This window comes from Salvelinus sp. IW2-2015, linkage group LG27 (genome assembly GCF_002910315.2).
Source record: "Salvelinus sp. IW2-2015 linkage group LG27, ASM291031v2, whole genome shotgun sequence".
NCBI classification, from domain to species: domain Eukaryota; kingdom Metazoa; phylum Chordata; class Actinopteri; order Salmoniformes; family Salmonidae; genus Salvelinus; species Salvelinus sp. IW2-2015.
Window position 1 is genome coordinate 34800006 of NC_036867.1, and position 22411 is coordinate 34822416.

Below are 22411 nucleotides of genomic sequence, written 5' to 3' on the forward strand. Positions count from 1 at the left end.
CTTGACCCATTAGTACCGAAGATGAGACTCCTCCAGACCCCTTGTGAACCATATGGCCGGTTAGCCGTGCGGTTGCCCTGGTTCTTCTAATGCCAAGACAATGCTAAGACCTCATGTGGCTGGATGTGTCAGCAGTTCCTGCAAGAGAAGGCATTGAATGCTATGGACTGGGCCGCCCGTTCCCCAGGACCTGAATCCAAAATTGGCACATCTGGGACAACATGTGTCTCGGCTCCATCCACCAACGCCACCGTTCACCACAGAGCTGTCCAGGAATGTGGCGGAATGCTTTAGTCCAGTTGGGAGGAGAGTCCCTTCAGGAGACCATGCCGCCACCTCATCTAGGGAGCATGCCCATGGTGTGTAAGGGAGGTCATATCAGGCACGTCGGGAAGTGCCACACTTATGACACTCTGAGCCCTCATTCTTGACTTGTTTTTAATGTAACACTTACATCAAGAGTTGTGATTCAGCCTGTAGTTGTGGTTTTCCACTTTAATTTTGAGTGTGACTCTACAAATCCAGACCACTGAGTTGATAAATTATGATTTCCATTGATAATTTTCTGTGTGATATTTGTAGTCAGCACGAACTGCAACTATGGTGCTTCCTAAGTGGACAGTTTGATTTCACAGAAGTGTGATTGACTTGGAGTTACATTGTGTTGTTTAAGTGTTCCCTTTATTTTTTTGAGCAGTGTATTAAGCAGTCATAATGAGAGTCTGGTAGCAGCAGTTGTGATGTGTGTGTAGCTTGAACGTATATGTGTGTGTGTGTGTGTGTGTGTGTGTATATCTGTGTGGGTGCGTGTGTGCATAAGTGAGTGCATGTGTGCTAAGGTGCTGAGAGTCGGTGCATAGTGGTATGTCCTGTGTCCCTCTAGGTCAATGACTGTGCCTGGGTCTGGGCTATTTGTGTTTTAATTCCATCGACTCATGTTCTAATTCCAWGTTCTGTTTAACACCTGGGYAATAGAAATTAAGTGAATACTAGTAGGAAGGAATACAACCTATCACAGTATAGCGAATTAGGGTACTGGTAAACTCTACTGTACACCACCACATTTAGTGGACCACCTACCCTGCTGCTGCAGCCAATGGACTTCTTGCACTCTTCACAGGAGTTAGAGTACAGGTTCTCGTAGCACTTCACACAGTAGGGGTTCGCTTCCCTGAGCACATACTTCCTCCCAAACAGGGACTCCTTGCAGTAATGGCAGTCGTAGCGTTCCGCCATTTTGGATCAAATCTCTCCCTTTGCTCTCTTGCCTGTAAAAGAGGACATAAACATTTAGAGTCACCCAGTTTCTTCAATGGGAGACTGAGTGAAAATGTGACTTATATTGAAGTTTTTCCCCTGAGTGAAAAATTGGTTTCAGTGTTTCATGATTCTTCCATTTTTTAAATATATTTGTATTTTATTTTTTACTTTAGTTTATTTAGTAAGTATTTTCTTAACTATATTTTCTTAAAATTGCATTGCTGGTTAAGTTCTTGTAAGTAAGCATTTCACGGTAAAATTTGATTTTGATCAACATGTGATGTAATTTTAATAGTGGATTGATCTCAATAACCATGAGACCACAAGGTCAATGTGATGTAATGACATAATGCACTAGACTACGACATATAAGGCTTACTAATGTACTAACGTAGCTGAAATAAAAGTATCTCTGTGGTTCAATTTTAAAATATTTTATCAAGGTTTAAGATAAATGATTMAATAATTCTACCCAGAAACTTAACCATTAGGATTAGAGGTTATGTAGCATGGACAAGGGGTAATTAAAAATGATAACCATTGGGGAAGAAGGGAATGTATGTATGTGCCGAAAGAAAGCAAAGAGACTCCTTAACCTATGTTTGAACCGACCCAGCTATAACTCTGTGGAGATAAGATAAGACAGCGAGAGCCCCTCCAGGTTTTCCGTATCTGGGGGGGACTGGAACTGTCAGCTGAGTGGTAATAAACTATGGTGAGACTTCAGGGGATAATCCAAATATWGTGTGTATGTATGTGCGTAGTATAAGAGAAGGGATAAAAGGAACGTTTTTGTATATGCACGTCAGAGCTCTCTAAATAAACATTCCTGACAATTGTAGCTGGGCCTCCGCCTGATTCATTTCAACCAGTTTCTTACAAATTCTGGCTTTCAGRCTGAGTAATTAATTCAATTTGGGTATTATGAACAACTGAGAACAACATTCTCGTAACATTCAATCAATGGACCAAAATTCAAGTCACAATGAGAGCTCGGAGAAGGAAGTCCGCGAGAGYAAATTGGTCACGCAATCAGCTGCTTTGGTGAGCTATCGCATCAGCTGAGGACACAGCYGAGAGCTTCACATTTAAAGTGGTAGAATGTTGTAATCAGCCAGAAATGTAAATACTGTAGTTCCCACTGGGCACACACTGGTTCAATGAAATGACGTTGAACCAACATGGAATAGACGTTGAATTGACATCTGTGCCTGGTGAAATGCTAATTGTATCAATGAATACTTATTTAAATGCTAGGTGTACTCATACGATTGAATTTTATATCATGTATTTGGTCCAAAAATCCTAGCTGGTGTACAGTAAGAACAATACACAACAATGTATGCCTATTCTAGTAAAACACAATGTGTAGCTCTGGGATACAGTGGAAAGATGACTCAAGCCTGTAAAGATGGARGAGAGAGAAGGGGTGGCATGCTGTGCCAAAGTCTGCTCTGGGCCCCGCAGCTGTGTCTCCCCATTCAGCCCTGGCTAACCCCTAGTTATCCCGCTCATGATCCTTTGTGGGGCAGGARGTCCCCAGTGAGTTCCACTGTGTCCCCCCTCTGTCCTGGACAGACAGCCAGACGCCTTGCATAGATCATAGAGTTAGAATGAACTTTGAGGGGGCAGTCTGTGGCAGTCTGTGGCAATCTGTGGCAGTCTGAGGTCTGGGGGACTTTTTAGTAAGTCCATTTCTATGGGGTAGACGCCACAGGAGGTTGGTGGCACCTTATTTGGGGAGGACGGGCTTGTGGTAATGGCTGGAGTGGAATGAGTGGAATGGTGTAAAATACTCCAAACACATGGTTTGATGCCATTCCATTCGCTCCGTTCCAGTCATTATTATGAGCCGTCCTCCCCTCAGCAGCCTCCTGTGGTAGCCACCCAGTGGTACACAATACAACACTGCAGAGGAGCAGAGTTTGAAGTAATTGACAATGAGGTATGCAGTGATGCATTTCATTGYGTATCTCTTTCTTATAATAGGAGACTTCATTCCACAGGTTGTTTCTGGCAGAGGTTTACGACAGCAGTGGATATTTCTAGGCCTCTCTCCCTCTTTGCCTCCCCTGTCTTCCTCCTCTCCCCGTTTTGGAATGGACCCGGATGATCCACGATCTCAGGATGACAAGATAAAGTATTTGGAGCAGCTGTTGGCAGGGGCGGGGAGGCGGTGTGCTGACGTTGATGTCCATGACTCAATAGGAGGAGTTTGGAACAGAGCTACACACCTTCCTTCCTCTTCCTTCTCCTTGTTCTCCTCCACAACACTCAACGTAACTCCTTCTCCTCCACACACACCACAAACACTCAACGTAACTGCTTCTCCTCCACAACACCACACACAACACTCAACGTAACTCCTTCTCCTCCCACACACACCACAACACTCAACGTAACTCCTTCTCCTCCACACACCACCACAAACACTCAACGTAACTCCTTCTACTCTCCACACACACCACAACACTCAACGTAACTCCTTCTCCTCCACACAACACCACAACACTCAACGTAACTCCTTCTCCTCCACACCACACCACAACACTCAACCGTAACTCCTTCTCCTCCACACACCACCACAAACACTCAACGTAACTCCTTCTCCTCCACACACACCACAAACACTCAACGTAACTCCTTTCTCCTCCACACACACCACAACACTCAAACGTAACTCCTTTCTCCTCCACAACACCACACCACAACACTCAACGTAAACTCCTTCTCCTCCACAACACACCACAACACTCAACGTAACTCCTTCTCCTCCACACACACCACAACAACTCAACGTAACTCCTTCTCCTCCACACACACCAACAACACTCAACGTAACTCCTTCTCCTCCACCACACACCACAACACTCAACGTAACTCCCTTCTCCTCCACACACACCACAACACTCAACGAACTCCTTTTCTCTCCACACACACCACAACACTCAACGTAACTCCTTCTCCTCCACACACACCACAAACACTCAACGTAACTCCTTCTCCTCCACCACACACCACACACTCAACGTAACTCCTTCTCCTCCACACACACCACAACACTTCAACGTAACTCCTTCTCCTCCACACACCACAACAACACTCAACGTAACTCCTTTCTCCTCCACACACACCACAACACTCAACGTAACTCCTTCTCCTCCACACACACCACAACACTCAACGTAACTCCTTCTCCTCCACACACACCACAACACTCAACGTTAACTCCTTCTCCTCCACACACACCACAACACTCATATGTAACTCCTTCTCCTCCACACACACCACAACACTCAACCTAACCCTTCTCCTCCACACACACACCACAACATCAACCTAACTCTTCCTCCTCCACACACACCACAAACTCACCTAACTCCGTCCCTCCACACACACCACAGACACTCAACGTAACTCCTTCTCCTCCACACGCACCACAACACTCAACGTACCTCCCTTTCTCCTCCACACACACCACAAGCACTCAACGTACCTCCTTCTCCTCCACACGCACCACAACACTCAACGTATCCTCTTCTCCTCCACACACACCACAAACACTCAACGTACCTCCTCTCCTCCACCACACACCACAACACTCAACGACCTCCTTCTCCTCCACACGACCACAACACTCAACGTACCTCCTTCTCCTCCACACGCACCACAACACTCAACTAACTCCTTCTCCTCCACCACGCACCACAACACTCAAACTAACTCCTTCTCCTCCACACGCACCACACACTCAACGTAACTCCTTCTCCTCCACACGCAACCACAACACTCAACGTAACTCCTTCTCCTCCACACGCACCACAACACTCAACCTAACTCCTTCTCCTCCACACGCACCACAACACTCAACGTACCCCCTTCTCCTCCACACGCACCACAACACTCAACCTAACTCCTTCTCCTCCACACGCACCACAACACTCCACGTACCTCCTTCTCCTCCACACGCACCACAAACACTCAACGTAACTCCTTCTCCTCCACACGCACCACAACACTCCAACCTAACTCCTTCCTCCTCCACACGCACCACAACACTCAACGTACCCCCTTCTCCTCCACACGCACCACAACACTCAACCTAACTCCTTCTCCTCCACACCCACACAACACTCCACGTACCTCCTTCTCCTCCACACGCACCACAACACTCAACGTAACGTCTTCCTCCACACCACCACAACACTCAACGTAACTCCTTCTCCCCCACACACACCACAAACACTCAACGTAACTCCTTCTCCTCCACACGCACCACAACACTCAACCTAACTGCCTTCTCCTCCACACACACCACAGCACTCAACGTACCTCCTTCTCCTCCACACACACCAACAACACTCAAACGTAACTCCTTCTCCTCCAACACACACCACAACAGTCAACGTAACTCGTTCACCTCCACAAATGGTTTGCAGGTTAATTTGATCTGTCAAGGACAACTGAAGAACTTTGTCTTCAAGTCTCAAGAAATAGGCTAATTCAATTAAACCTGCATTGCAGACTTTATTCACCAGCACATTGACATACTTCCTCCCCCCTGTAGTCTAGAAAAATCTGAAAAGTGTTGGGTATAAGATGCAGATAGATCTCTGTCATGATGTGTAGATACTTCCAATTTTCAGAATAAGACATGAGCGTAGTTGTGACACACTGTCACATGCAGTAGCCTATAACAATCCAAATCTAATTTCAGTTGACTTCCTGTCCCATTTCCCTACCACAACAAAGACCTCAATTCATCCATTCCCAAATCAGAGTCATGCTCAAAACCTTTGGCAGGCGTTAGTAGTAGTTCAGACCCTTTTACTACAGTACATGGATTCGTACATTAAGCCCAACGAGATCTAATTTCCCCTCAATCTCCTGTCTAATTCAAGGTCTACAATGGATCTCTATTATTGTAATTATACTGTTACAGACCAAACATTGGTCCCTGGACCACCATTTGTTGCTTTAGCCATAATCTCATTGCAGGGCCATAGAGTCTTACAGGCCACACAAATTGTCACGACACTACCATGACACCATGGCTAATAAAAGATCACGATGAGTGACTCCAGGGCCCCTACCATGGARGGGCATCCCCACTCCAAAAACGTGGCCCTTCAGGCAACTGCCCAGCCCACCCAAAACTCCATCTAATTTCATCCAGCCACACTGCACTAATTCCTGTATTCAGCCGCTCTTTGTTTTCAAAGACGACGTACTCTTCAGCTTTCAGTCCATCTCGCATCACTTCATCGTAGCAGGTCAAAGTTTTTGCAAAAGAGCATACATATCCAGGCCTACTTGGAGTACAATCTAAGATCTAAGAATTTGCCAAAGAGGGTTGAGAGGTTGTGGCCTGATGTCATCTGCTTGTATTCTATCTATGCACTGCTATTGAATTATTCATTTGAAACTGTAAATAGCACTTTAAACTTTCAGAATCTGCAGGGGAGACTACTGCCAAGGCCTTTTTGAAACTAACTGCCAAATAGTCATTCTAAAACATACCCACTGGGCACAGACGTCAATTCAACATACACTACCGTTCAAAAGTTTGGGGTCACTTAGAAATGTCATTGTTTTCGAAAAAAAAAAGCACATTTTTTGTCCATTAAAATAACATCAAATTGATCAGAAATACAGTATAGACATTGTTAATATTGTAAATTACTATTGGAGCTGGAAATGTMTGATTTTTAATGGAATATCTACATAGGCGTACAGAGGCCCATTATCAGCAACCATCACTCCTGTGTTCCAATGGCACGTTGTGTTAGCTAATCCAAGTTTATCATTTTTAAAGGCTAATTGATCGATGCGCTTCGGATGCTGGCCTTCTAGCCAGAGTTGCAAAGAAAAAGCCATGTCTCAGACTGGCCAATAAAAAGAAAGATTAAGATGGGAAAAGAACAGAAACTGAACAGAAGGGACTCTGCCTGTTTTCTCACTAGTCTCCTAATGTACTTGTCCTCTTGCTCAGTTTTTACCGGGGCCTCTCGCTCCTCTTTCTATTCTGGTTAGAGCCAGTTTGCTCTGTTCTGTGAAGTGAGTAGTACAGCGTTGTACGAGATCTTCAGTTTCTTGGCAATTTCTCGCATGGAATAGCCTTCATTTCTTAGAACAAGAATAGACTGACGGATTTCAGAAGAAAGTTATTTGTTTTTGGACATTTTGAGCCTGTAATCGAACCCACAAATACTGATGCTCCAGATACTAAACTAGTTAAGAAGGTAGTTTTATTGCTTCTTTATCAGTACAACCGTTTTCAGTTGTGCTAACATAATGCAAAGGGTTTTCTAATGATCAATAGCCTTTAAACACAACGTGCCATTGGAACACAGGAGTGATGGTTGCTGATAATGGGCCTCTGTACGCCTATGTAGATATTCCATTAACAATCTGCCGTTTCCAGCTACAATAGTCATTCACAACATTAACAATGTCTACACTGTATTTCTGATCAATTTGATGTTATTTTAATGGACACATTTTTTTGCTTTTCTTTCAAAAACAAGGACATTTCTAAGTGACCCAATCTTTTGAACGGTAGTGTATATTCCAGTTGGTTCCAAGTAACTTTACTGAAATTACGTGTGCCCAGTGGGTAGTTACTGATAGCTATTGATATCTGTATTTATCAAAGCATTTGAAACTAATCTGAAACAAAATGTATCAAACAAACATCAACCACCTAATTAAAAAGGATGAGGGTTAGCTCTAAAGCATCACAAAGTTTCACAAATCCAAAAAGCTCACTTGCTGCCAAGAGAACAAGCTCTAGCCTGAAGAAAGCGTCTGCAGCTCAGCCTCAGCTGTGTGAGTGGCTGCAGTTAGCAAGTGAGGTGGAAGCAGTGGAACAGACAGAAATCAACATACCGATGTCTAGAATAACCAAAGGAAGTGTAAAAAAGAGAGTAGACCAGTAGTCAGTTACCAGAACAGTGGACAGAGCCAGAGTAGAGAGAGAAGTGTCCGGAGAAGTGTCCTCCTACCTGTGAGTGCGGCAGCCTCAGCCTGTGTGCTCTTTGCTAGAGGAGTCAGAGCAGACAGAGAGTTGAGGGAGAAGACCAGTCCTAGTCTCTGCTTGATTGGTTTAAGAGCAGCAGTACCCGGGGACTGGGCAGTGGGGTGACAGGGATGGGCCGGACCACTTGATCTGAGGCTATAAATATAACGTAACTACTGAGCTACACTGGAGCCAGAACTTTACATCTCCCCACCATCAGACAAACAGTGGCCTTTTATGGCTTCACTGTATATTATAGAGAGAACACTGTCACACAGATACACAGGCATGCCCACACAAGCACACATGCAGTCACAAATGCAAATTATTATACTTGATCTACCATCCCTCTCCATCCCATGGACAATTATTTGAGGTTTTTTTTTTTTTATGAAAAAAAAATGGCTGCTACATAAAACGCAATAGGTCTAAAGAGAAATATAATGTTTCCAACAGTGGACTCTCAGTAAGCTCACTTCATCTGTGGCCTCTGGAAAAAGGGATTTGTGTTCCGCTCCTGTTACTCACACTCCACTCCAGGAGAGGTTTGATATCTCCAATGGMCACAATGGCCCTGACAGACAGACTGGAACGGCTTAACATGACCTCAAGAGGCCTCCTGTCGACCTGCGTCTAATATTCTTGAGGAGGACATTACTGATTATTCTAGGTTTCCCGAGAAAAACAAAATCACACGCAACAGGGCTACGTGAGTTCACCATGTCAGGGGAATCAGGTTGAGCTGAGGAGGGTCTTCRACTCCAGTCCTGGAAGGCTACTGGATGGAAACAGGCTGACGTTCAAAGCCAGCCCAGTACTAACCTAACTGATTCAAATAACCAAGGTCCAGACTGACTACCATGATTAGTTTATTAGTTGAAACAAGAGTTGATCTATTCTAAACCGGTGTTTTTCATTCCTGATGGATGATCATGAGATTACATTGTTTGTTCTCCGTCATTTGTGTGCTAGAATCATCAATACCAGGCCCCTCGTGTCTCATAGCCAATCCCTCACCATCGTTATATAAAGCTACTCCAGTTGTAGCCATTAAGGCTGGGCAGGGAAGTGGATGGGATACTGTCTGATGGGAGGGGTAGAGTAGGGGGTCTGATACTGTAAGATGGGAGAGGTAGAGGTAGAGCAGGGGGTGTGATACTGTAAGATGGGAGAGGTAGAGTAGGGGGTGTGATACTGTAAGATGGGAGAGGTAGAGTAGAGGGTGTGATACTGTAAGATGGGAGAGGTAGAGTAGAGGGTGTGATACTGTNGATGGGAGAGGTAGAGTAGAGGGTGTGATACTGTCTGATGGGAGAGGTAGAGTAGGGGGTGTGATACTGTAAGATGGGAGAGGTAGAGTAGAGTGCACCCATCGTCAATTAACACACAATTTGCACGCCTCACAGTAATCCATTTATTGTGACCTTGCTCATACCATACTGAACAAGCCTTTTGTGGTTTGTGTTTGCCTATGCAATGTTTATGTTGGGGGCTTTACAACATGATGAATGGTTAATGATAATTATACAGATTGGTTTAACTCCAATACAAACATATGATTACATAAAATGTGTCAACTGACATTGAATCCATCCGGAGACCCTAATCCAAACTGAAGGGATTTTTTTTACAACATATTCCATCCAACAATAATCACATTTTACGGTCCAATTCTTTCTTAGTCATACGGAACCCATTAAGAGCTGTTTCATGAACAGACATGATGTAAAAATGATGTGTCTTATTATCAAATGAAGGTCGTTGGCCCACATTCTGAAATTCCACTCTGCCTTGTGACATTCACTCCAACAAAAGTGTATGACAAAAAGGTCCTGGGTGCAGTGAAATATTTCTCTTCATTTTTTAACGTCATCTAGCACTCATGATCCTGGGGACAACCCAAACCATGAGTATGGTTCCAAACATAGCCTGRACTTAATGTCACGCCCTGACCATAGAGAGCCTTTGTTTTTCTATGGTATAGTAGGTCAGGGCGTGACTGGGKKTTTTTCTAGTTATTATTTTCTATGTGGGGTTCTAGTTTAGTTTTTCTATGTTGGTGTTTGGTATGATTCCCAATTAGAGGCAGCTTTAAGTATCATATTTAAGTAGCATTTTTTCCACCGGTTCGTTGTTTGTTTCTTTCTTTGTTGTTTTGTGCGTTTTCAAATAAATATTATGTGGAAACCATATCGCGCTGAAGTTTTGTCCGATAATTATTCCAGCGAACGTGACACTTAATGTGATAAGGGGAATGTTAATGTCCTGACACAGATAARCTGTGAGAGAGACGGTGTGTGTAGACTTGTATGACTCCAGACAGTTCCTTGGTCTTGGAAACATCTATTGAAGAAATGAAAGAGAGTGACTGAGTGAGGACATGTTGTGACTGCCGGCCTATCTCTTCGCGGTGACGTGCTGTCTTGTCAACACCTACTGCATAAACAGATTTGGGACCAGGCTAATGAAGTGCTCCTAGATGACCCCTCAGTGTAGTATRTACTTTGCATTTTGGCAGCACTCATATACAGGTAACTGCCAAAATAATGGAAACACTTGAGTAAATGAGGGATACAAAGAATATTGAAAGCAGGTGCTTCCCCACAGGCTTTAAGTTTGCCGAYGACACAACGGTGGTAKTAGGCCTGATCACCAACAACGATGAGACAGCCTATAGGGAGGAGGTCAGAGACAACAAMCTCTCCCTCAATGCGAGCAAGACAAAGGAGATGAGTATGGACTACAGGAAAAGGAGGGCCGAGCACGCCCCCATTCACATCGACGGGACTGTAGTGGAGCAGGTAGAGAGCTTCAAGTTCCTTGGTTTCCACATCACCGCAAACTATGGTCTAAACACACCAAGACAGTTGTGAAGAGGGCACGACAACGCCTATTCCCCCTCCGGAGACTAAAAAGATTTGGCATGGGTCCTCAGATCCTCAATTGTTTTTTTTACAGCTGCAACACCATATTTGCATTTTATTGTGTTACTTTCTTTATACTTTAGTTTATTTCGTAAATATTTTCTTCACTTTTATTTTCTTTAAAATGGCATTGTTGGTTAAGGGCTTGTAAGTAAGCATTTCACGGTAAGGTCTACACCGGTTTTATTCGGCGCATGTGACAAATACTGTAACGTGATTTGATTTGATTCGAATTTTTGGTGCCGTATAGAACCCCTTTCAATGATTCTTTATAGAATCTTTATGGAGAATGGTTCTATAAAAACCTTTCCTCATCTCAAAGGTTCTACAAATGACCTTTTGAAGAGCCATACATTATGATTTTTTCTGGTTAGCCATATTATATTGTTACATTTCCAGGTGTTAATTGACTAGTTTAATCAGCTGTGCTAGCTCTGCAACTGCCAGGGGTTTCTAAGGAGAGAATTGATAAACCTTGATTTAGACAACAGTTCTCAATTGATGCAAGACACTCTTACACACAGTTGCTCAAAAAGACCTGTGAGCAAACCACGTCCCAAAATATTCTAATGAGCCAAATGGTTACTTTAGTCATTATGATTCCACATAGAACCATCACCTTTCCCAAAGAACCCTTAAGGAACCCTCTTTTCTAAATGTGTATTCTTGGACTAAAGCAYCTTTGATGAAGAATCTCCATTGAACATGTTTCAAGGTCAAAGACTGTGTCCGGGAATCTGGCCCTGGGCGTCTTGTTAAACCAGTTGGTCTAACAATCACCTCTTTATAGTCAAAGTGAGGAATAGCTTTCTCGCAGAAGACTCAAGCATGAACAGCGCTGGCTAGCCAAGCAATGTTAATAATAAGCTCTCACAAAGCTATAAGGAAAAGTGAGTTTGGTAAGTGTTAGCTGGATCAGGGCAGGTGGACTTGGAGCTCCGCAACAGTTGTCTTTTATGTTGGTGACTGGAGTGCATGCCAGCCTGTGTTCTGACGCACTCTCTCAAGAGGCCAGCCAGCACAGAGCTATGCCAGGACGCCAGAACAGAGTCCCTGCAGAGAATGGGCTGTCGACTTGAGGGGCCTGGGCCCCTGCTACAGTAACTCCCCTGATCCCATTGCCACTTAAAACTCATCTCACCAGACCAGGGGTAGCCATATCAAAGGACTGACTTCCCAGATATTTACATGACCCACTGCCTAAGTGCCCCGTTCTTCTGATGATGAACATACATTAAGTATACCAAACATTAGGAACACCTTCCTAATATTGAGTTGTAACACCCCCCCCAGAGGACACAAACCGGTGTGCCTGGCGCCTACTACCATACTCGTTCAATGGCACTTACATGTTCTGTCTTGCCCATTCACCATCTGAATGGCACACATACACAATCCACGTCTCAAGTATTTCAAGGATTAAATAGCCTTCTCTAACCTGTCTCCTCCCCTTCATCTACACTGACTGAAGTGGATTTAACAAGTGACATCAATAAGGTATCATGGCTTTCACCTGGATTCACCTGGTCAGTCTATGTCATGGAAACAGGTGTTCTTAATGTTTCATATACTCACTGTATGTCAAGCATTCTACTAACAGTTAGACCCGGTACAAAAAACAGACCCTGGTCCAGCCCTACAACTTTCCTAGGGAACTAGGAACTAGGGATTGTTTTTGTACAGGACCTCAGTTCAGATAAGGTAAAGTATTGTCACTTCTAATTGACTTAAGTCAATCAAAAACAAATCTGTCAACATTGTAAGTAAACTGAGGCCAATTTGTAGTGGTTAATATTAAGGAAGAGTTAATAAATGCCATTAATGTCAACCCGTTGTCCAATGGCTTTTCATTAGAGAGAAATAGAAGAATAAGGTCAATTGGTGCTCGTCATTGACCACGTTCTTCCATTAGTACTCTCTATATAAAAATGTCGGACTTGGCGTGCAAAGTCAATAACTTGACTTGTTGTGAGACACATTCTCCGCCATCCAAACAGGGTCAGCGTTGTTTTTTTAAATATACCTTGACTGTTCAACATATGGACTGTGCGCAGATGTTGTACAGTCATCATCCCCATAAAGACATGTCTTTGCCTGGACGCCAGAAGATGGTCTCCTGATCAGGGACAGGGGCCAGGAACGCAAGGAGCCGTCAATAAGCACTCGTTAAAGAGACAAGAGACATACAGGAGTCATCAACAGCAATACATCAACTAAAATCACATGAGCAAATTCTTGAATTCTTCAAAATGCCGCTTTTATATGAGTTCATGTGGACTGAGTGGACTCCRTTCAGTGAAACCTGTTAACCCATGTATTTCATTCGGCCTGGTTATGTCTTGCTAATGAAGATAATATCAGAATATATAATAAAAATCGCATATATTAACATATTATTATCTATTATATTATAATAATAATACACTAACAATATATGCAATTTAGCAGTTTTATCCAAATCGTCTTACAGTGCATACATTTTATATACGGGTGGTCCTGGGAATCAACCCACTGTCCTGGTGTTGCAAACGCCATGCTCTACCAACTGAGCTACAGAGGAYCACAAAATGTATAGTAAACACGAGTAGGACATTGTCTCCTAGTCTAGAGCCTTGTGATACAAGCAGCCATGTAATACAGTTCAGCTGGTGATTCTGTAGATCCGGGACCGCCAGTGTATCTTGGGTGAATCCTAAATGGCACGAGATATCTCTTTATAGGGCCCCGGGGTTATGCGAGGCTGTGTCTAGTCTTGTCCACCAGCCGGCTCCAGAGCAATTAGCCTGGGGACGAGGTTATGCTGGTAAAAGTGATGTAGTGTATAAGGAATAGGGTGCCATTTCATGTGAAGCMTTTGTTCCCTCATCTGAACTATCCTTTTCAGCGGTAATCCAATGGCATCCCCCTTTGTATTAGCATTAAGTGTCTCTGTAGAGCTGATGTAACAAATGGGAGCACAAATTTGATTTCTAGCTAAACAGAATTTAATTGGATTAGATTCCCTGCCRGCTACAGGTTAGAGCCAATGGTAATGCTTCCAATTCACTTATTCAACCTTTCTCTTCCTCCCCTGCTCATTGCTGTAGGTCTAGAAGATAATGCATTCTCAGTCTACTTTCCTGGTCAAAAAAGAGTTTGATACAACATACAGATAAACCACAGTATATTGAATTTCMTTAMAGAAACCCACGTTGGGTTTACGTAACACTCAGGCCACTAGAAACTGATGGAACCAGTGATACGGTGAAGAAYGGCAACCACTGACCAGCTGCCTGAACATTCAATAATTCCCAATACTGATGCGGACTAAGTCAACTTTCACTTGCTGGAAGAATAAGTTCAGTGTCCCAATTGAATTTCAGCCTATCATGTGTTGACTCATCCCTTTWAGAATTTGGGATGATGTTTTTCCGTTGAGCATAGTCGAGCCTTCTGAAGTCTTAATTGACAAATCCACTTAATTCACCCTTGCTGACTCTGCTTATGCAATTATYMTCTCBGGGTTTGYTGTTTACGACTGATGATCACATGAGGCTGGTTCTCTTGTTGTTTCCCCTATTCATGTGTTCATCCTTCCTCACGAGTTCCATCCAGCCTCATAACATGAATCGTCTTATTTCATAGTTTCACTCTGGCAGCAAATCTCTTAGGGCTTTGTGCACTGATGATCTTCCATCAAGAGTTCTCAGAATCAAATAGCATAATAGGTTGTACTTGGAAGACGCTACGTGACACACAGATGATTCCATGAGTAACTGGGTCTTTAATCATGTGATGTAACATACCCTAGAAAGGTACTGTTAATTCACACACACAGCTCAGTTRGATAAGTAGTTCAGCACCTTAATGTGATGTACAAGCATGCTCAACAGCCTAAAATCACATTCATTACCTATAACCAATTCCAAGTAAGGGAATTCTCAAGATATTTCAGAATTAGGCCTACAAAATGTAATTGTGCCCAATCCAGATCCCAAATGAGCATTTCACAGAATCATCATTTTGATAAGGTGAGAAATCCAAGAAGTGGAAGGAGTGGTTTATCTGTTCCCCAGGTCTATGGTACTTTGACCTGTATGGAGAAGTGATGTAAAGCCTGTAGCGCCTGGAACCTGTCAAATCTCACTGCTGATTGTGTGTGTATTTGTGTTTGTGATTACTACAGGAAGACCATGTCAGATCTGGGTAAAGTGGAGAATCCCAAGTCAAAATAATCCTGAAAAGCAATGCTGATACGATTAGGTCAATTCATTTTTTTTTGGGGGGGGGGGGCAGTAAGGCCTAAAAATGTGTCACTCTCTCATGCTAGTACTACAGAAGCTATCTCATTCTATTTTTTTGTTGTTCCTCTCACAAAGTCTTGCTTCCTAGAACTGCCCCAATAGTCGAATAATGCTGTAGCTGAATGATGGGACAAACAAACATGGAGAGACATAAATAAAAATGTGTCCATTAATTCCTTAATTCTTCCACATCACCTGATCYATCTGGTCGTATCTTTATACAGATATGAAGCGGAGGCCATAAATCTCTGGTACATTCGACTGAGTGAGGTCACTCCTCACTCATAGGAGAATGGGTCTCCATGGCATTCTCTGACTGGAAGACATTCTGATGAAACTTGTGGGACTACAGTGCTGACATTAAGTTTCTAATTGGGTTGACTTAAATCATTGTGGGTAATGTGTTTGAGATCATATGTCCTTTGGGGATTAAAGGTCGCTGAAACATAACCCTTTGACCAGCTGGTGGGCAAAGACAAGTTGTAGGAGTAATGGTGAAAGCATGTAGCCAAACCTGAGGGTCTGTTTAATTCTAATTTACCTCCTATATATGAACTTTGTGTCCTTGAATTTTTTACATTTTCTTCTTGAATGCTTGGATTCACCCCATGACTCAACCTARAATTTGAAACAAGAAGAAAACATTCAACTTCATATGCGTTTCAACAATGTATTTTTTCTCTCTCCCTGTGCAGGCAGGTGCTTATTAATCTGTTGTGGTTTAACCCATAGCTTAGTTAGGCAACTAGGTAACGTTCACATTGATAAGTTAAAGCGTTTACCCAATGWATTATTGCACACAGGAGGTGTTGCAGAGACAAAAACCTTCATCAATTCCCATCGATTTATTTTTGTCAGGTGTGACATCTGTGAATTTTATCAGGATACATTAGTGGATCACACTYACTTAATCAAGACAGATGCAGACCATTCTATTCTCATTCAAAGTCCCAATTGGGAAAATTGGCTTACAGTGCATTCGGAAAGTATTCAGACCCCTTAACTTTTTCCCCATTTTGTTATGTTACAGCCTTATTCTAAAATGGATGAAATTGTTTTTCCCCCCTCATCAATCTACACACAATAAAAAAATGGAAATATCACATTTACATAAGTATTCAGACCCTTTACTCAGTACTTTGTTGAAGCACCTTTGGCAGCGATTAGAGCCTKGAGTCTTCTTGAGTATGATTCTACAAGATTGACACACCTGTATTTGGGGAGTTTCTCCCATTCTTCTCTGCAGATCCTCTCAAACTCTGTCAGGTTGGATGGGGACCGTCACTGCACAGCTATTTTCAGGTCTCTCTAGAGATGCTCGATCTGGTTCAACCCGGGCTCTGGCTGGGCCACTCAAAGCCACTTTTGCGTTGTCTTGGCTGTGTGCTCAGGGTCGTTTTCCTGTTGGAAGGTGAGCCTTCGCCCCAGTCTGAGGTACTGAGCGCTCTGGAGCAGGTTTTCATCAAGGATCTCTCTGTACATTGCTCTGTTCCATCATTCCCTCGATCATGACTAGTCTCCTAGTCCCTGCCACTGAAAAACACCCCCACAGCATGATGCTGCCATCACCATGCTTCACTGTAGGGATGGTGCCAGGTTTCCTCAAGACGTGACACTTGGCATTCAGGCCAAATAGTAAAATCTTGGTTTCATCAGACCAGAGAATCTTGTTTCTCATGGTCTGAGTCCTTTACGTGCATTTTGGCAAAGTCCAAGTGGGCTGTCATGTGCCTTTTACTGAGGAGTGGCTTCTGTCTGGCCACTCCACCATAAAGGCCTGATTGGTAGAGTGCTGCAGAGATGGTTGTCCTTCTGGAAGTTTCTCCCATCTCCACAGATTAACTCTGGAGCTCTGTCAGAGTGGCCATCGGCTTCTTAGTTAACTCCCTGACCAAGGCCCTTCTCCCTCGATTACTCAGTTTGGCTGGGCGGCCAGCTCTAGGTAGAGTCTTGGTTATTCCAAACTACTTCCATTTAAAAATGATGGAGGCCACGGTGTTCTTCGGGACCTTAAATGCTGTATTTTTTGGTACCCTTCTCCAGATCTGTGCCTTGACACAATCCTGTCTCGGCGCTCTACGGACAATTCCTTTGTTATTATGGCTTGGTATTTGCTCTGAAAGGTGTTWGCCTTTTCAAATCATGTCCAATCAATTGAATTTACCACAGGTGGACTCCAATCAAGTTGTAGAAACATCTCAAGGATGATTAATGGAAACAGGAAGCACCTGAGCTCAATTTCGAGTCTCATAGGAAAGGGTCTGAATACTTATGTTAATAAGGTATTTCTGTTTTTTATTTTTAATACATAAGCAAAAAAATCTTAAAACCTGTTTTCACTTGGTCATTATGGGGTATTATGTGTAGATTGATGAAGAAAACATTTAATTGTAATTTTAGAATAAGGCTGTAACGTAACAAAATGTGGGGGGAAAAGTCAAGGGGTCTGAATACTTTCAGACTGCACTGTAGGAGCATAACCAAAGATAGAGAACTCTATGGTACCCCTGGTGGTCATGTTTAGTCTTACTTTTAATGACGCGATGATCTGCGACTGCGCAGATATCGCACGTCACACTTTCGCGAAACAGAGGAATGTCTCCAACTAGTTAGCTGGGTACGAATAAAATTATTGGCTCTCATAATGTCGGTCTTTCACGACGAAGTTGAGATCGAGGACTTTGAATATGACGAGGATGAAGAGACATACTATTTTCCCTGCCCATGTGGCGACAGATTTGCCATAACCAAAGTAAGTACATCGTGAGAAGATCCCCTGCGAGTCACGTTGTGCCAACTAGCCTGTGATGGTTGTTGTATTTAATCTCTACTTTCAGGAGGATTTGGAAAATGGTGAAGAGGTAGCGACGTGTCCGAGCTGCTCGCTCATTGTTAAAGTAATCTACGACAAGGTTGGTTCTCCGTTTTGATGTTGGTGTTTCGATAGTCTCGGTTTCTCAMGTTCTGATCGAGTAAACGAGACTAAACGAGAATTAGGAGGCCTCGCGAGACTAGTCTATTGGTGGCCCCACCCTACTAGCTACTTGTCATTKAATAGATTTGTTATCTTTCTCTGATATTATAACTATTGTGTTCATGATGACTAATCTATTTCTCCGTTCACCTCAATTCACCAGGAGGAATTTATGTCTGGGGAGATAATCGAAGCACCAACTACAGAGAGCAGATTGCAACTGACTCAGTCCTCCTGACARCGATGACATGTCCCCTTCATTTTCTCATCTCCCATCAGTAAAAGTGGACCCTGCTGCATTTGTATGTGCTTCCACACAACACAAAGACACATTATGAACGACATGCTTCACTGGTGAGGTCTGGGATGGAGGATTCTCAGCACTCATTCACATGTTCCCTGGCATTGATTTTGCAGAGTCACGTAAAGGACCCGAACTACTACTATTTGCACAACGTATTTAAATAAAATCCTTTATTCTTTTAAGTCTTTCACTCCCTTTTTTATAAACATGTTATGCATTTTTGTTGATGCCTCAAGATTAAATCAGGATGAAGTGAATACTGGTTTTTTTTCTTGTTAACTGCTTGTAGTTTTTCTGTTTGAACAGCAGGGGGGGCAGATGTTCAAGGAAAAATACAGGCCTACTTACTGTCCACGATACAGGGAATAAATAGGGTGCCGTTGGGAAAATGGGTGTAGAAAATGGGTGTATAGACTTCTCTCTATTCTAACCTACAGATACTATCCTTGGGATTTCTGAGATKGTTTCAATTTAAAAGGAATGAGCTGGTGTAAGAAACATGGTGGAAACTCTTTATCCCATGCTTAGGCCAATCTTACATAGCCTTACATACCCTTTACTTGTACATATTTCAACAGTTTAGTGCTCTGCCATTCGTAATGCCATGATTTATAACAAAAGGATTTGGCTCTGGTGGTTGTGTGCGAGGCAGTGATCTTCTTGACCCTTACATTTTAATCTATGAGTCATACGTGAAACATGAATTATTCATATTGGCTGTTTATTACGATGTGTATGTTATGGATGAACAAATGGCTGAATTACAATTCCCTATTTACCTACCCTTCTCTCCCCCTCATGGATTTAAAAAAMMAACATTGGATTGGCGTAARCTGGGTCTAGCAYGCAAGTTCCCACCATACTTCTCTTACACCAGTCCATTCCTTTAAATCCGGGAAGAGTACAGAATCGTCCCTCAGCCAATACAATAAAATGACTAATTCCAAAGACCCATGTAACCATATTACAATATTGACTGATACTGTGACAGCGTAGCTACTGTTTCACACCACCAGCTCTTTCACAGCAGGGCCTGACCTGTCAGAGCGAGAAGCTGTGCATCCCAAATGGCCCCCTATTCCCTATATAGTGCACTACCTTTGACCAGAGCCCTGTGGGCCCTCTGGTCAAAAGTAATGCACTATGTAGGGAATAGAGTGCCATTTGGGACATATCCAGGGAGAGAACATGATGRTGTCCTTCACATGATATTGAAGGTCCTGCCTGTCTATTTATCCAATATCCAGTCAGCTCTGTGGCTGATGCTGTGGCGAGGGAGGAAGCTGAGCACAAGTCAATACGTCTAACTGCATCTCTCATCAGGGGGGCCACAGCAACGGCAGGCATTGACAAACACACCAGCACTCAGTCAGAGGAGCCTCACAGAGCAGGTCACTGCTGAGGGAGAGAGTTAGAGCACTGAGCAGTAGCGCCCATGATGTTTGTGTGGATGGCATTATGTATCGWYACTCCCTCACATCTGGAGGAAAATAGTAATTATTCATGTGACGATAATCCTTTGTGTGAAGTGTGATAATCAGTCACAAACAGTCATGAATTGCTCTGCTGAGAGGGATAGGCATACAAGACAATGCAAATGTGATGTAATGTATGTACAATAATTGTGTTGTGCTCTGTGCTCCCTACCCACTCCTTTTGGCAGGCGTGACGTCACATTTTAAGGCAGTTGGTTGAGCTGGAGGTAGAGGAGGAGACGAGCAACCCAGCGAGTTGAAGGGCCTGCGAAAAAAAAAGAAGTCGTTAAAAGATAACCAAGCATATTGGTTTTTAAACGTCAACTTTTAGACTTCGAAAGTGAATATCGAAGACTACTTTTGCAAATTCCTGACCTGATAATCCRATTCAACTGGAGAAACCACCAAGGTAAGAACACAACGAAACGCTGACGAACTGAGCGCAAAGTTATGGTTGCTTGCTTGACGGGAGGTGCAGTTGGTGATGACTGGCATTTGTGGGTTTTGGTTAATGACACCATTACGAGCASATTCAGAATTTTTATTTTGAAGATTATAAAATACAACAGTTAGAATAAGGCTCGTGGATTCGGCGCCGAGAAAGTAAAATAGTATTGTTGTGTTTGTCCATGCGGTTTTCTATCTCCTCCGTGGCTTTGTCCATGGCAGTACAATACAATAGCCCATTGCCGCTTGGTAGGCTACGACGGAGATGAGTGTTTGCGCTTTTGCTAATATTTTTTGCAACATTGTATTAGTTATGTTTCAAACTTTAACATTATATCTCTTGAATAATCACTCTGCTTCGATTTTCCTTCGTGGTACATTTGTTTACATACTGTAGTTAGACGGTCTTGGTGAGCAACATGTAGGCCTTTTTGCAATGAGCATTAATGTTTTTTTCTCTTCTCTGTTATACGTGCTCATACATGCCCAGTGTAATTGTTGAACTACACACCCAATATATAAAATATAATACATTCTGCCTATGCGTTTCTGTTGTTTTATTGTGAGGTGATAGTTTTTTGATGGCCATGATAAGGTGTGGTGTACCTGTTTTTGCTCAACTGTAACAACCTGAAACTGTGGCGATGAAGAAGATTCAACCATTATTCTCTCTATGTCAGAGGGTGTTGGCTTGCAAGCCCAAGAGGTGTAGGCAAGATGGGACTTAAACCTTTTCGTGCAATGAACACCAGATCTTAGGTCTACATTTTCTTTGGCCACACCTAAACCACTGGAGGCTCCTCAGAGGAGAAAGTGGAGGACTATCCTCCTCCAGTGAATTTCATAAAAATAGTAAAACATTAAAGTTATCATTTTTAGATAAAACTATACTAAATATATTAACGTCACCAAATAATTGATTAACAGCACTCTATAGGATAGCACCATGGTGTAGCCGGAGGACAGCTAGCTTCCGTCCTCCTCTGGGTACATTGACTTCAATACAAAACCAAGGCGTCTCATGGTTCTCAACCCCTTCCATACACTTACACGGTAATTATGACAACTTACGGAGGACGTCCTCCAACATATCATGTTGTCCACCCAATCAAAAGATCAGAGAATGAAAGCATAAGCTACAGTTATCTAGCACTGCAGTGCATGAAATGTGGTGAGTAGTTGATTCAAAGAGCGAGAAAGACAATAGTTGAATAGTTTTGAACAAAATAATTTGTTCAAAAATGAAGGAAAGCTAGAGAAAGCTATATTTTGTATTATTTTTTCTCACTTTCACTTACTTAGCTATTTTTTTTAGTTTAGCCTACTTAAACATCCAGCGCAAACAGGGATACTATGTTAGCTAGCTGGCTATGACTATCCAACAGATAGTCATTGCCAAGTCAAGGTAAACTTTTGGTTTTACTAATTTATTGCTAAACCGTTTACTGAACTGCTTACTAACTGTACTCTGTAACGTGACTTCATGTTTGTAGCGAGTTTGCTAACGTGTTAGTTCTATTAGCTATGTTGACTATGACGTTACTTTAGCTAATATGGTGACAACGATGTAGGCTGTGTGTAGAGGTTATGRTTTGGTTTGGCTTGTAAAGGTTTTTTCGCCTGGTCTCATACAGCTGATGTGTTGTGCATTGAAGTCCACAAGCTAAGGGAAAAGGTGAGAGGAGGAGAGCCCATAGATGCGAGAAGGAATATAACGTGGCTGCCA

General features: G+C 42.9%; 1 protein-coding gene and 2 pseudogenes across 1 annotated transcript; 2 read left to right on the plus strand and 1 right to left on the minus strand.

Annotated features, from left to right (window-relative positions):
- LOC111953187 (four and a half LIM domains protein 2-like) overlaps nt 1–8473 on the minus strand; it is a 15361-nt pseudogene extending 6888 nt beyond the window's left edge.
- Nucleotides 8474–17978: 9505 nt separating this feature from the next.
- On the plus strand, nt 17979–18945 carry LOC111953567 (diphthamide biosynthesis protein 3). The gene is made up of 3 exons (XM_023972942.2): nt 17979–18237; nt 18323–18397; nt 18623–18945. Exons 1-3 carry the CDS (start codon nt 18130–18132, stop codon nt 18695–18697), a joined length of 258 nt encoding a protein of 85 aa, XP_023828710.1. The 5' UTR covers nt 17979–18129; the 3' UTR covers nt 18698–18945.
- Nucleotides 18946–19038: 93 nt separating this feature from the next.
- The window catches only part of LOC111953713 (cytoplasmic protein NCK2-like), a 58555-nt pseudogene continuing 55182 nt past the window's right edge, over nt 19039–22411 (plus strand).